General features: G+C 41.2%; 1 protein-coding gene across 1 annotated transcript in view; it reads left to right on the forward strand.

Moving 5' to 3' along the window:
* Positions 1 to 3,806: 3,806 nt before the first annotated feature.
* SYNPR (synaptoporin) overlaps positions 3,807 to 15,505 on the forward strand; it is a 296,290-nt gene continuing 284,591 nt past the window's right edge. The window contains exons 1-2 of the mRNA XM_040246570.1: positions 3,807 to 4,011; positions 4,137 to 4,202. Coding sequence (XP_040102504.1) covers positions 3,994 to 4,011; positions 4,137 to 4,202 — 84 coding nt within the window. The 5' untranslated portion in view covers positions 3,807 to 3,993. The remainder of the gene's footprint in view (positions 4,012 to 4,136; positions 4,203 to 15,505) is intronic.

Here is a 15,505-nt window from a genome sequence, read left to right on the forward strand (position 1 = left end):
TTGTCCAATGAATAAGTCAAGGTTTCTCAACCCTGGCAACTATTGACATTTTGTTTGATTCTTTGTTGCAGGCAGCTGTCTTCTGCATTGAAGGATGTTGAACAACATCTTTGGCCTCTACCCTCTAGATGCCAGAAGGTGCCAGTAGCAACTCCCCTCCCTAGCTGTGACAACTTCAAATGTCTCCAATTATTGCTAAATGTCTCCTGGGGGAGGCAAGGGCCCACAATGCCCTTTATCGAAACTACTGTAGTAATGAATTGTTTTGACGTATCAAAGGAAATCTTCATAACTACAGGTTCCTAGATGAAAACAAAAGAAGAATTTGGAAGCTATTTGATTTGTATAATCAATGCTGACTGCTAAGTTGCTTCAGTCAGGTCCAACTCTGCAACCCTGTGGACTGCAGCCCACCAGGCTCCTCTGTCCATGGGATTCTCCAGACAAGAATACTGGAGTGGCTTGCCATGCCCTCCTCCAAGGGATCTTCCTGACCCAGGGATCACACCTGGGTCTCTTATGTCTCCTGCACTGGCAGATGAGTTCTTTAATCTAGTGCCACCTGGAAAGCTCTAATATAATCAATATAAGCCACTAAAATGGATCATTTATTCTCCACCAAGTTAACAGGATGGTTGAATCATTTCAAGAGATTTGTTACAGTGAGAGGGAAATTATTTTTCATCATCACGGGGCAGAGGAGAAGGGGTCACTCTCAGTTACTGACAGTAATACTGTGGCAGTCTTTTATCATCTCTACTATTGCTCCCAATCCAGTTCTTTAAGGAACCTAATGTTATTTCCATATCTGAATATAGAGGTTCTAGCCCAAAATTTACAAAGTATTTAACATTGTAAATAGGATATGGAACTCAGGGTTATTTTGGTGATGCAGCTGTTGGCAGCTCATACATTTCTGGAACGTGAGAAGCATCCTCTGACAATGTGCAATTGTTGTCTAAGCGACTACATTGCCATTTGCCATGATTCTGGTTTCCTTCACATGGTGTTTGGAGGACTTGGAAAATTTGCCACGATATTAGCAAGGAGGAATGTTGGGTGTGAAGAGAGGCCTGTGGGAATAGGCTCAGTGATCACACTTCATCTTCGCCAAGTTCTCAGCTCAAATGAAATGCAAGTGGGTGGTATTTTAAATAAGTCAATCTCTGTCTAAAGAGATACACATGTTTATATGATTTTCTAACCTGGATATACTATCTATAAAAGGGGATGGCAGTGATGTTCGATGAGGTATTTAAAGCCCTTAGCACAGTGGCTGGCAGGTAGTGAGAACTGAGTTGGTGCAAGCTATTATAATTACCATCATTATTAAACATATGCAGGAGGCATTATACCTCATAAGCTACTTGACTATGATGGAAAGAGCAATGATGCAAGGACAATGAAGTCATACAGGATGGAATCTTGGTTCAGCTACTTCCTACTAGTGTGCACTCAATCAGCATAGTTACACTGTATTGTATTAGCAGTAACAACAGACTTCAATATCTAAGTTGCTTGCAACTCTTAATGCCTTTCTTGCTCAAATCCATGTCCATCAACATCCAACTGCAGCTCTGCTTTACATCAATCTTATGCCAAGACCTAGATTGTGAGAATAGCCTCTGTGCAATGAATACATCAGATTCATCATGGTAGAAGGAAATTAAAAACATGGCAAATCATGAAGGGGTTCTTACAATTTCTGCTTAGAAAGGTAATCATAACATCTGCCCACAATCATTGGCCAAAACAAACAACATGGTAACTTCCCAGTTCAAAAGGGCAAGGATATATAGTGGAGGAATACTGCGGGAAGTACCAAGATGGTCCCACCATCGACCACCCTCTTAAGTGGGCCTCGGAGGCCTCATTCTTGCTTTTGCAACAGTGTTAGCAGTTGGAAATGAAACTAATACACTTGGAGATATTATGATGTGCCAGACTCTGCTCAAGATATACCTACAAAATCTCATAGAGTCCTCAAAACAACCAGTTAAATTGACATCGCTGGCTCCATTTGACAGATTTTTTAAAACCAGAGGTCTTGAGGACGTTAAGTAACCTCACACACAAAATCATATACAAAAACTGTAGGACCCAAGCTGAATATTTGCAGTTGCATAATCACTTATTTTTGAAATAACTTGTTTCTAATTGTTTTAGACTCTGTCTGCATGTAGGAAGAGCAGTAGGAACAAAACTGGCTGGCTGCAGATGGTGCAACTAGCCCTTTGGAGTTCTGACTCACTAACTTTCAGTTTTTCTCCAACAAAATCCATGGGCAGGGGTCATCCACCCTGGCCACTCTTTTTTTGTACCCAGGTTTGGTCTGCTGCCTCCCCTTCTCAGACTCCAAGCTATTCATTTCCATCTTTCTCCTCAACTCCTGAAAATTAATTACTCTCCCTCCTTCTTCCCCCCCCCCCAACTCCAAACCTTTTTGGCAAATCTTTGTAGTAAACAGATGGGCTATCTGTGTTGCTGGGAGACCACTTGATACATGGAACCCAGTCCAAATGGAGTGAGAAGGAAGGTGACGTATCACCTACAGGGTGGAATGCCTCAGAGTGCTACAGACTCCTCCTCCTATTTTTTTTTTTAACTGAAAAAAAATTTTGGCCCCCTAGGGGTCTAACCTGTGGCCCATGGTGGTGGAAGGGCAGAGTCTTAACCCCTGGGCTATCAGGCAAGTCTCCTTTTCTATTATGAACTAAACTCTGGCTTCATTCTCCATACTCCCCTCATGGGTCTCAATTTCATCTCTAAAATGAGAACAATAGTAGTTACTACTGCTAACTACTACTAATAGTAACTATTACTACTAACCCATGGGCGTTTTGTGAATATTTAATGAAATAATGTTTATCAAGCCCATAACACAACTTCTGAAAGAACTCAACTGTTCTGTTGTTGTTACTATTGGTGGCAGGCTCAGGACACTAAGGGAGGAAGCGTGTATGAGGTGAGATGGGGAGCACTCAGTCCTATTTATGATGGATTTGGGGGGCTTAATTTGAGGACTGTATTTTAGGCAGAGGATCTCAGTTGAAACAGCATGAGTTTCACAGAAACTTGAATTCCAATCCCTGTTTAGCATCTCATGAGCTATGTTACCTTGTATAATTCAGCCTGACGAAATCTATTTTGTACTTTTTTTTCTTTTTTCTTTTTTTCTACTTCAAAATTACAGGCGTAGTAATTTGCCCCAGACCTGACACAGTGGCTACGGGATTACCTGCCCGGCATACTGCCCCATATTTTTACAATTCATGCATTTTCAGTCTCCCCGCCAGCCCCCTTCGCCTTGACCTGGCTCCCCGCTTATCCCTGAGGGAATTGGCAGTATTCACCCTGTTCTTACATCTCTCCCACCACCTGGCACTGCTGGGCCACGCGAAGAACATTCCATGAAGGCTCCGGCGCAAGACCAGGGCACCGGTCTGTCCCTGGTGTCCAGAAGTTTCCAGAACGCACACACCTCTTCACTTACGGTGTGGCTTGCCTGTTTCTTACCTGGAACCCAGGTCTTCAGGCGGGGGACCATCCTGCTGAGGGTGCCAGCCGGCTTCTTCCAAACCTACAGCCCCAAAGTTGCCCTGGAGCCTAAGGGTATAGGGCGCGCCCGCGGCGGCGCGACTCCAAGGTCGCGGTTTGGCCTCGCCCACCTTGGCGCCCTCGGGCCCCGCAGCTGGCCAATCGCAGCCTCCCCCGGGCCGCGGGGCGGGCTCCCCTCCCCACCTCCTCCGCTGCCCCGCGCCCTCCCTCCCCGCCGGCCCCTCCCACCCTCGCCGACCGTGCACGCCGCGCCCGCACACGCAGGCTTCCAGAACCCAGCCACTGCGAGCCCGCTCGGGGCGCTCAGCTGTCCACCGCCTCGCTCCCGCGCCCTTTCCGAAAAGGGGCTTCTGGCCCTGGGGCGGAGGGCCGCGGTGGCCCTCGAACTTCATTTTCAAAGGCGCCGCTGGGTAAGAAGCCCGAGCGAGGCGAGCTATGGATCCCGTGAGCCAGGTAGGACTGAGTGGGCAGCGCGGGTGATGCCGCGCGACCCCCGGGGTTGGATGCCGCGTCCCCCAGCCCCTTCCTCATGCTCTCTCTCGCTCTTTCTCTCTCTGTCTCGCCTTCTTGGTCCACAGCTGGCCTCAGCAGGCACCTTCCGGGCGCTGAAGGAGCCCCTTGCCTTCCTGCGAGCCCTAGAATTGGTGAGTAGCGTGCTATGTGCGGGGAGGAACCAGCAGGTGAGGAGAGGTCGGGTGGGGTGCCCTCGGCTCGGTTCTGCTCCAAGCCTGGGAGGCCAGCCGCTTCCTTCAATCCTCGCCTCTCCTCAGGTGCCATTCCAGGATGGCGGGGACAGGATGGAGGGATCCGGCTTGGAGGCGGGAGCGTGGACGAATTTTTGCAGGCGATTAGACGAGGTGTCATCTCAACAGGCGCGCAGGGGCTGAGGAGAGAAGCCTCCTGAGGAGACCGGGAGGAGAGCAGATGGAGGCGCTGCCTCTGGGCTCTGGCTGCTCACCTGCATTTTGCGGGGCTGAGGGCGTGAGAGGAGGGACCTGGGGGTGAGCGAAGTAGGAGAGAGGGCTTGGCCAAGCTGGGAAAGTTGGTGAGCGCGGCAGCAGCTCTCCGCCCCGCCTGGGATACAGGAAGCGCTGTGATCCACGCTCCAGCGAGAGGGAAGCTGAGAAGCTGTGAAAAACAGTAGCGTTGAAGGCAGGACTTCTTCCTCCTGTCCCAGAGTTTCTCTATTCGCTCTCGAGGACTTTTCTGATTTCTCCTAGAACCTCCCAGCCTTCTTTGGAGCTTTCTTCAGCGCCTGGGTTTTAGGAAGTTGTATTACTCTCATGTCCTGTCCCCTTATAAAAGAACTTGATAGTCCTAGGACAGCTTATCAGAGGAGTAAGGCGGAGAAAAGCTACCAACGGGGCCACAGAGCTTTGTTAGTATTGCCGGCTTGGATGATCGTTATTCAGAGTGAAATCTGCGGGTCACACATTCTCTCTTGCTAGGAGCTCTGAAAGGCAAGCGAGTCTATCTGAACAGAAAGTTCAAAGCCCGTCATGTAGCATTAATCACAGGCCCTATCACTGAGGAGCTAGGAAGTTATGTAAGAGCGTGTTCCGTCCTCCCAGATCTTAGCTCCAAGGGCCAGTATCCGGGTTTGGCAACACAACAGTGTTACATGCTTACATGGTTGATCAGGGTAATCGCATCTGCCTTGTTTGTAAACCTGCATTAAAATGCATGAATCTATCAACTGGACATGGCATCAGGACAGCGTTTGGAAGGCTTGAACCAGTGGTTCAAGGATGGCTTTTCTTAAAACTGTTTTCCTCACAGCCAGGTTAAAGCATGCAGGACTCAGTCCAGGCAGCTTTCAGTTGACTTTCTCAGACTTCTGTCCACACTCATTCATTTAGCCATTCAACAAACATTCTCTGTGGAAGAGTGGTTTTTTTTTTTTTTTTTTTTTTGCTCAGTGGAAAGGCTGCATTGTCAAGCCATTGTCTCTCAAAACAAAATTCAACGACCTGCCACCATTTCTGACACAGTCTCTCATGGTCTCACACTGTCGCTGTCACCCACCTGAAACATTGGTTTGTATTCCCTTCAGTGCTGTTACAATGTTATTTCATGTGACTCCCCCCACACAACCTCAGTGAGTATATTTCAAAGTGTGAATGGTTTTGTTTTCAATGCAGATTTCTGGAAATCAAATAAAAATATTGGAAAGGTGGGTGCCCAGAAATCTGCATTTTTTAGCAACTTCCTAGGTTCTTCTTAGGCTCATTAAAGTTAGAGGACCACCACACTAAGCTATACAAGGTCCCCCAAAACTCAAAAGCACCTGTTAGCTTAATGTTCTTGTTATTTTTGTTCATACTGGATGGAGTCCTGTCATAGCCCAAGCCAAATACCAATGTTTGTCTTTCAACCTCAGCTTAAATATTACCTTCTCAGTGAAGATTTCTCTCATAATTGCTTCTTTCCCTCTCCTCTACCCCAAACTGAATGATTCACCCCATTCTTTGAGCTTCCATTACATCTTATTCATTCATTTATTCATAAGAATTTATCATCCTGTCTTATAGTTATCTTTTCTTGATGTGTGTGTGAGATATATTAACTTAATTTTTAAAAAATTGGAGTATAGTTGATTTTCTCTCTTCTTGGCCTCTAACTCTTTATGGAAGAAGAAATTTTGCTTATAAATCAATGATTAGCTCTCATTTGTGCTAGAGAACCTGAGTAAGGGACCAGTAAAACCTTGAAAGGATGTATACGTTAGTTGATTGCCACCTTTTGAACGAGCATGTTCGCAAATGACAGCAGGGAGATAGAAGGTGTGCGAAAGTGTATCAAGGTGGAGAAAGGAAAATATCTCTTCTGTGCATGCCATGGCTGAAGAATCTCTCGCAGGTCTTTGTTTCCTGTGGAAAATGGTGGCAATGAGAGAGAGGTCTAGCTTTGGAAGAAAATGTGTTCTGTTTGTCTCAGTGGTCCCCACAGGTTCCTTTGTATGTGATAAGCAAAAATTGTAAATTGAACATGACAGAGCACTAAAAACCTCCCTGTTCCTCCTGTTCTGTGCAGGAGCAGCTTCTCTGTGGGAGAAGCTGGTAGTCTTGAATGTATTTGAGCAATGGTCCCTTCAGTTTTCAATATTTGTGCTATAAAAGTAAAAGTGTATGTAAAGATCTGTGTTCAAGCCTATTTAATGCAATGTCCTTTGTAGGGGAAAGAACAAAACAATTAGTAAATTTGTTAATAGGAAAGTCATTAATATATGATTCATGCATGCTGTGGAATATTATACTGTCATTGTAAAGGTGAGTTCAATTAATATGTGTTGACCTGGAGGTCAGCATGTGAGATTGTGTTTGATAAAATTATTAAGTGCAGAAAAATGAGTTTCATTCTTATTAATGAAATTGCTATATGGAAAAAAAAGTGGCTTTCAATTTTCCTTCTTTTAATCAATACATGGAAAATGTATTCACTCAGATTTCAGATGAATGGATAGCATGTGATATTTTTGTAAATATAAAAAAAAAAACCGTGAATGTGTGTGTGTCTGTGTAATCTGTATAAGCATAACATTGATATTTTTTCCCCAGAGGGTGTAATTTGAGGTTCAGTGAGTGAACTCCGGGAGTTGGTGATGGACAGGGAGGCCTGGCGTGCTGTGATTCATGGGGTCGCAAAGAGTCGGACACGGCTGAGCGACTGAACTGAACTGAGGCGAGGAGAGTGTGAAGGAAAGCAGTGTTCTGCAGAAAGAATCATGGACATATGCCTTCTTCACAGTTGTGTACATGAGTAATTTAAAAAATAATTCATATTTGAAATGACTTCCTATGGATTGACCATGTGAAGCAATATTACTTCTAAAGACATCTTCCACTTTGAGATTGATTGCCTTGGAGGGAAGCATGCACTTTACTGATGTGTCCTTTGCTTAGGAAGGGCTCATAGATATAGTAGATTTGAAATTTAAAAACATAAAAGTCAAACCTTCAAGGAAGAAGCTTTAGCCAGTTTCAAAGACCTTGAGGCAAAACTTCCAAATCCTGAATCTCTACTTCTGTGTGGTCAAGGGCATTTTCAGTATCTTTTGAGTCAAAACCAAAACTCAGGACACAGCACTGACTCTGATGGTCTGTTTCATGTATTCTCTGATGATAAAAAAATTTTTTAAAGGTCCAGAAGAATCTCTTAAACCATAATTTGAAGATAGTCCAAAAAATTTAATTGAATTTACTTTATTTCTCTGACTTACTAAGTTGGTGTGAAAGCCTGCCTTCCACTAATCACTCTTATTTTGCTACTTCAATTCTTTGCCAGGAGAACTTTGGCCTGCTTTTTTTCCTTTTAAAACATTTTTGTTAATGCATTCTTTCTTCTTTTACCATTTTCAGGGTTCTGTATTTGCACCTGTAGATTTCTGTGTAATGGCAGGTGAGGGACCCCAGCAGTTCCAGGACTAGAATTGGTACAGATGTAAGAGCATTGCTTCAACTCCCCCAGATAATACTTGATGGCTGGCAGGTCCAGACTCCGCCCCTTTAGAGTTAACTGCTAGGTCAGCTTGTTTCATTCTTCTAATTCTTAATCTTTTACGTCCATCCCCCATTTTGCCATATCATTTCTTCTACAACCCCTGAACTCCATATCTCCATTCTGCCTTCCCAAAGCAGGCCAGCTAATCCAGAGATGCAACATGTCTGATGTAAAAGGTATACAATCCCTTGATTTAAATGGAAGGACCTGCTTTCTGAATCATCATTCCTGAATCTAAATTCTGATCTGTTTTCCTAACATCGTACTGCTTGCTTGATATGAATAGCATTTGTGATCATGTTATTGATAATATCACCTTAAGCATGTTTATAACATAACATAATGTAATATAGTTATCATTTTAAACTCTTGAGGAGGAACAGTAGCTACCTCTGTCGTGAAGGCTTCATATGAGGCACTGTATTCCACTGCTTTCCATGCATCATCGTATTGAATCTGCATGGCTTATGTTCTCATTTCCATGAAGTTATTAACCATGAAGTTAATAACTCATCAAGGATAAAATAGTAGGAAATGGCAAAGCCAAAATTTGAGCATTCTCATTCCAAACTATATTCTCTTAAATGCTACACTGTTCTGCTTCCTTCCATGTGGCAGGCACCTGCCATAGCTTATCCCTAATCCTCAAAGAAACGTAAAAGGCAGATGCTATCCTATTTTGCAGTGTTTATCTCACCCACTCTGATATGTATTTAAAGCCTTTTCTGAAAATGCCACAGAGAGTTTATATTTAGAGATTAGCTCAACAGATATCAATTGTCTTTGATATTGTTTTATTCTGTATTGTTTTTAATTAACCAAAGTAAAGTAGGTTCTAGTTAAGCATTAGTATCTTTTCATTTAAAATACGTTGGAAAAGAGTTTGATTATAAAGCCAAGAATTTAATCTTATGGTCATTTTTTCTTTTTTCTTAAAAAATACCTGTGCATGAGTCAGACAGCTCTTTTTTTTCCCCTAAGCATAAACAGGATAGGAATTCTAACATGCAACTAATTTAAATTATGAGCAGTAATCTGCCATAAGGATGTGATGTAATTGCAAAGCTACATTAACTTGGATTTAATTATAACTTCTAGCCTCTCAATTAGTGACAAAAGTCATGTGTGCAGTTGGAATATGAATCAATAGATACACTTTTCATAAAAGAGCAACTCCCCAGTGGACTAATGAATTTATCACTTAATGTTTTTCTGAGTTCTATGAAGACAATTGATATTTGGCCCCACAAATACAGAGAAAAAGATTAAATTACTACTTATGAACTTGAATCCCTATTTTATCCTTTTCCTAGCTTGATAACCTGGGGCAAGTTATTTAACTTTATTAGGCATCATTTTTCTCATCTATAAAATGCAACTGACAATAGTTCGTACTTTAAAATGTTGCCATAAATGAGTCAATTCACATAAACCCCCTAGCACAGTGTGTGGGCTATCAGAAGTGCTCATAAGTGATATTAAGGTGATGATGGTACTGTGATGATGATAATGGTAACTATTTGAATAATTATGGGATTGATGGAAAGGAGGAAATAGAAATCCACCAGAAAGTAATTTAGAGCATTACGGCAACCTCTTGCAAGTTAGAGTCTTGGCAGAATTCTGACGTAGAAAATCTATCATACACTTGAATGTGCCTATTTTGAGCTTCTCTCCCCTTATATCATGAAGTCCAAGATTTTTTTTTTTACCAAAGCATAAGTGACTCTTATGTGTTGATCTTTGGAATATTTGCACTCAAAGAACTTTCCAGAGAGGCCAAGTTTGAACCTAAAGGAACAGGTCTCACAGAAGAATTGTAGGAACTTAGTTCTCAGGAATGTTTTGGTGAGGTGTAGGGGGACAGTTTTCCTGATCTTTGTGAAATCATAATCCATAGACATTGTTTATTCTTGAAAGAATTACCTGTATCCAACTGACCTCTCCAAGATGTAGACATAGGTCTTTATAGTATCAACCACAGGCAATTACTAACCAAACCATAATACCCAGGTACACCTGGCCAGTAGGCATCACCCACATAAAAACAGGAGAAGAACCCTGTACTCATGCTCAACTGGAAACGTGACTTCTAGTTCTCTTTTCCCCAGAGGATTCACATGTCTTCCTGATCCAGGTAAGAAAAAATAGTCTTAAGGTAATAGAAAAAAAATAGTGAAAAATCTCCAAGGAATATATCTACAGAACCATGACTTTCCTTTGAGTCTTCTTTTTCTGCAGGCATGTCTTTGACTTTGGCTGTATGTGTGATTATTCTCATTCATTCAGTTAGCTTAGCCATCCTTTGAGAACCTCACTTCCTCACTGAATTTGGGGGAAAACACCCTTTGCCTACCTTTTCACAATTTTGGAAATTTTAAGGAAGAGCAAGCATGTAAACACTTTGTAAACTAAAGGTCATCCAGAAGTAAACAATAATTGTGATCATGATGATGGTGATGATAAAGGAGTGATCTTTTCCAATCGGGTGACTCTGGATATCATGACATACATGGGTGAAGGTTGAGGGTGTGAAGTGATCTCTGCCCCCTCAGGGGTTGAGCTCTTCCCTGCCACTCTGCATCCTTGAGCCTCTGCCCCAGTCTCTGTGGTCTCTCTGGAACCCACAAGAAAGAATGATGCTGCCTGTTGAAACTGATGCATCATCAAAACTTGGAGAGATGCCACCCTCACCCATTTTAGCTCTCATACTAAAAGCCTGTTTCTTACTCTGTACACATTTCACATTTATCAGATATTTGTAGGCTGGCGATGGTCTCTTGCACCTGCCACTTTTGCACATGCCACTTCCTTTGCTTGGAACACACACAGTTTTCACTCAACCCTTTTTAGCTGGCAAATTCCTCTTTTCAGGTGACAGTTTAGACATCACATCTTTTGAGAAGGACTCTCTGAGTAGGGAAGTCCCTCTGGATGAAGTCAGCCTTCTGATGACTACCAGAGCACACTCTTCAATGGCTTATATTTTTTGTTTTTTACACATTTTTGCTCCTCAACCAGACTAAAGTTTCTGTGGAAACAAGGATCTTGTTTGTCTTATTCATAGTACGTTCTAAGCATCTTTATACAGTGCTTGACACATGATAGGAATGCCTCCAAAAGCATTTGTAAATTCCACCAAACACCCAGACAGTAGATGCCTAGTAAGGCATTGGTTTGGGGTGAAGAATGTTCCTGCCGATGCAGAAAACGCAGGAGACACAGGTTCAATCCCTGCATCGGAAAGATCCCCTGGAGAAAGAAATGGCAACCCACTCTAGTATTCTTGCCTGAAAAAAAATAATCTCATGGACAGAGGATCCCTGGTGGGCTACAGTCCATGAGGTTGCAAAGAGTCAGACATGCCTGAGTGACTAAGCACAAAGCACAATGAAGGCTTGGTTGAAGGAAGGAGGGAAAGAAGGGAGGAAGGAGAACAGAGACTGAAGAAATGAATCCCTGAGAACACGTTGGTGGGGTGTCAATTACCTTTCATGATCTCCTGATCTTAATTGTTTTTCCATGTTACCTCCTGTTAATAGTGATTGCTCATTACCTCTAGATCTTGAACTTAAATGGTTTCCCCATTGAAAACAGTAGGGATGTATATAATTTCTTCTTAAAGAATTTCTTCTTCTTATTTCTAGTTCAGGTTTCTTTCTACTATCTCATGTTGTCAGAACACAAAGCAAAATTTAAATGCTCACCACCATGACTTAGGATGCCCAGACCTTCTCAAGGACCTTCTCCTTCTCAAAAATACTCCTAATCCCTGAGAAAATTTTAACTGATTTATGTATATTTTCTAACAAAATCTTTGTTTGTTGATCCGTTGCATAATGAATACAGGTTTAGCAACATGTTGTTGAAACATACTTATAAGGAATTCTGTAGAATTCAGAAAGGATCCAAATATTTAGCAGCAGGATGAACCCTTAAATTCTTTTGGTTGCCTGATAAATTACTTGAGTCAGATTCTATCCTGGATGCAGGAAGAGCAAATCAATTTTGTCTGCCTGTGTGTATGTGTGTATGTCCATCTGGTCTGCCATGAGACTTCCTGGCTCTGCTTTCATGCCCTTAATTCACCTGATGGCTTTGCCCAAAGCTGATAGACAGTTTGCATTACCCATGAGATCTTTCCTGAAGCTGAGATCCAGAAGAACTGAGAAGGCAGAATGGTTAGATTAGAGCAAAGTGTGATACCAGAAAATTACTAGGCACAGCAGACCCATCTTCTGAGTGAAGACTGAAGATCTTGGGAGATGTTTAAGTTAGAAAAGAGAGTGATTTGATAAGTAGAGATTGTGACTATGGTTGGGAATGTGTTGACTTTGAAGCCACACTTGCTTGGGTTCAACCATAGACCTTGAGTGTGTTCAAGCACAAATCAACCTTACTGAGTCTCAAGTTCCTCAGGGATCACAACATACCTAAAACGTATATTTACATATAAAAATAAATTCATTACTGAAACACCTGGGACATCCACTTTCTGTCCCTGACTCTCAACTTCTTGAATTGTAAAATGAGGATAACATCTAGAATACATAACTTGTGAAATAAGCTGAGCCAACATGTATAAAAGTTCCCATAAGAGGGCTCAATAAATATTAAATGGTCCCAAATCTAGAAAACTGAAGCTCAGGTATCTGGGGACTCTTTATTGTAGGAGCAGTGCCTGCTGTATTACCTTTAATTTTCATCTATGCCTGCCATTTGAGGAAAGGGGGAAGGCATATTTTCATTTTTCATAATCATTGACCAGACTGTGTATAAGAACTTTTGTCATCAGAATCATATCACATATTCTATTTATGAAGCAACTGAAAGCAAAACATGATTATATGTGTTTGAAATCTATTTTAGAAGACGTATGCTTCCTTGTTCAGAAAAAAAAAAAAAACAAAACTAAGAATACGTGTGAAATTGTAGCATTAAACACTAGGTATTCTGGGGGAAAGACTGTTTATTAGCAAGAATGATAAATTTGAAATACAAATATTCATAATTTTATTATTACTTTAAATTGCTGGCTGCTTTTTGTTTTATTTTTAATGCCTGGGCTTATTTATTACATTTCCCTCATTTAGTAACAGAAAGAATACCTAGATTTGAGTGTCAGCTATGACACTGACAGGCTATGTAATGTTGTGCGCGTTACTTTAACCTCTCTGGGTCTTTCATATTTATATGAGTAGCAATAATATTAATTAGCAGAAAGAATTATTGTGTTGGTTAAATGAAATAACACTTGCAAAGAGTGATGGCACATAGCAAGCACTCAATACATTTGTATTTTCTTTCCTTCTTTCCCCCAGAATATGTTTTACTGCCAACGTAAATTTCTCAAGAATTTGTGAAATTCTGGAGAACTTCACGAGGGAGCCTTTTTGTTTCTCTAGGTGTTCCTAGGTGTTTTTGTGTTATTCTCTGTCACACACTTACACACACACATTCTTTGTACTAAAAACATGAAGAGCACGTGCATGAAACAAACGTATTCTAATGGGAGAGTATGCTTTGGCACATGTGGTTGGAAAGGGGAGAGTGATAGACTGGATCGCCAAGTCCGAGATCGTTGTCCCAAACACACTGGAGCCCCAGGCTGTCTACAGGCCTTGGCCAGGTGACCATGAATTTGTGAAGCTTTTCTGAAAGGAATAACATGCTTCTTTATTTTAAAGAAAGACAAAGCCCCCATAAATAGTGGGAGTTCATTAAATGGCTGTATGTTGTTAGGTGCCAGTCCTAAATCAGTGCTATGTAACTTATATACACAATTTCATTCAGATCTTACAATGACCTCATTAGGTTAACTTGGCCAAAAATACAGAGCTGATAGGTGACCAAGACAGGATTTCAAGCCACATCAGTCTGACCTCCTGCCTCTTCCATGCCTTCTGTGACCCAATGATACTAAGTATATTTGTATTGGGCAGTGGATTTCTTTTGATGTTCTATTTACAACCATTTTTATGCATAAACTGTTTAATGATTTCAAATTATAAAAATATAAGCAAAAGTTAATAGATCAAAATTACTCAATATCCTTTTACTGAGAGACAACTAAGGTTAATATATCGAAAAATATCTTTCAGCCATTTTAATGTTAATGTACCTTTTTTTCCCCTGGTGGGGCTGGAAGGAAATGACGTGTTAGATTGCTGGGACTGCTGTTATTTAATACCATGAACTGGGTAGCTTTAACAACAGAAATTTATTGTCTCAGAGTTCCGGAGACCAGAGGTCTGAGATCAAGGTGTGAGCAGAGTTGTTTCCTCCCGAAGGCCACGAGGGAGAATCCGTTCTGTACCTTTCTGCTAGATCCTGGTGGTTTGGCTGTCAGTCTTTGGTGTTCCTTAACTTGTTGATGGTGTATCACCTGAAATTCTCCTCTGTCTTCACAGGCTGTTTTCCCTGTGTGTGTGTCTGTGTCCAGACTTCTCTCTTTATGTGACACAAGTCATATTGGATTAGGGCCTGCCCAACGCCAGTGTGACTTTATCTTAACTACATTTGCAATGACATTATTCCTAAACAAGAACACATTCTTAGGTACCAAAAATAAGGATTTCATCATGTGAATCTCAGAGGCATACACTTCAACCTGTAACAAATGGGTTCCTAGAATAGGCAAGGCTTTGTTTTCTGCTTTGCCACTACATAAAATATCTTTCTCCACAACTTTGATGGCTGTGTACTATTATATGATGTGCCTTTACTAGAAATTGTTTAGTTTCTAATCTTAATAGTTTTTAAATGGCTATTATTTTTAAAACCTGCAAAGATTGCCTTCTTAAAGATAAATGTTTACTATAACTCTATTGTTGTTTACTTTATTTCTAGATGTAGAATTTCTGGTTCAAAAGGTTAGGCATTTTAGGTATTTGAAACAATTGCTTGATTGCCCTCTGATGAGGTGGTTCCATTGTGGGCATTGGCAGTTTAAAAGTTTTCCAATTTCATAGACGAAAATGTAATCTTGATTAAATTTGTACTTTAATTTTGCACTGAGATTGCATCTTTTTTCATAAGATGGTTTATGTTCTCGTTTTCACTTGGAAACATTTTAATGGACAGAATGGATTTGTAAAGCAGTAGCTGAGACTGCCAAATTCATGAGGCTGTTCACGTGGACTTTTATATAAGCTGCTGCCTTCATCTTTCTAGGTCATTGTACTACTCCACTATTTGGAAATTATTAGATGGCTGTACTCTGACTTGGGTAGAGAGGGAAATACTGAGCCTTCCTTTCTCTGAATCATTATATAAGAATAGATTTCTAAAACTTTTAGCATACCAAAGCCAACTTTGATGTTATGAATCCTTAATAATATAAATAATTTTATAGTATAAAATTGTCATCCAAGTTGCATTGATTTCTAATATTAACTTTATTTATCATAAGTAACATTATTATTTTACCTTAAATGATGCTCATAAG

The sequence above is a fragment of the Oryx dammah genome, unplaced genomic scaffold (genome assembly GCF_014754425.2).
Source record: "Oryx dammah isolate SB20612 unplaced genomic scaffold, SCBI_Odam_1.1 HiC_scaffold_9, whole genome shotgun sequence".
NCBI lineage: Eukaryota > Metazoa > Chordata > Mammalia > Artiodactyla > Bovidae > Oryx > Oryx dammah.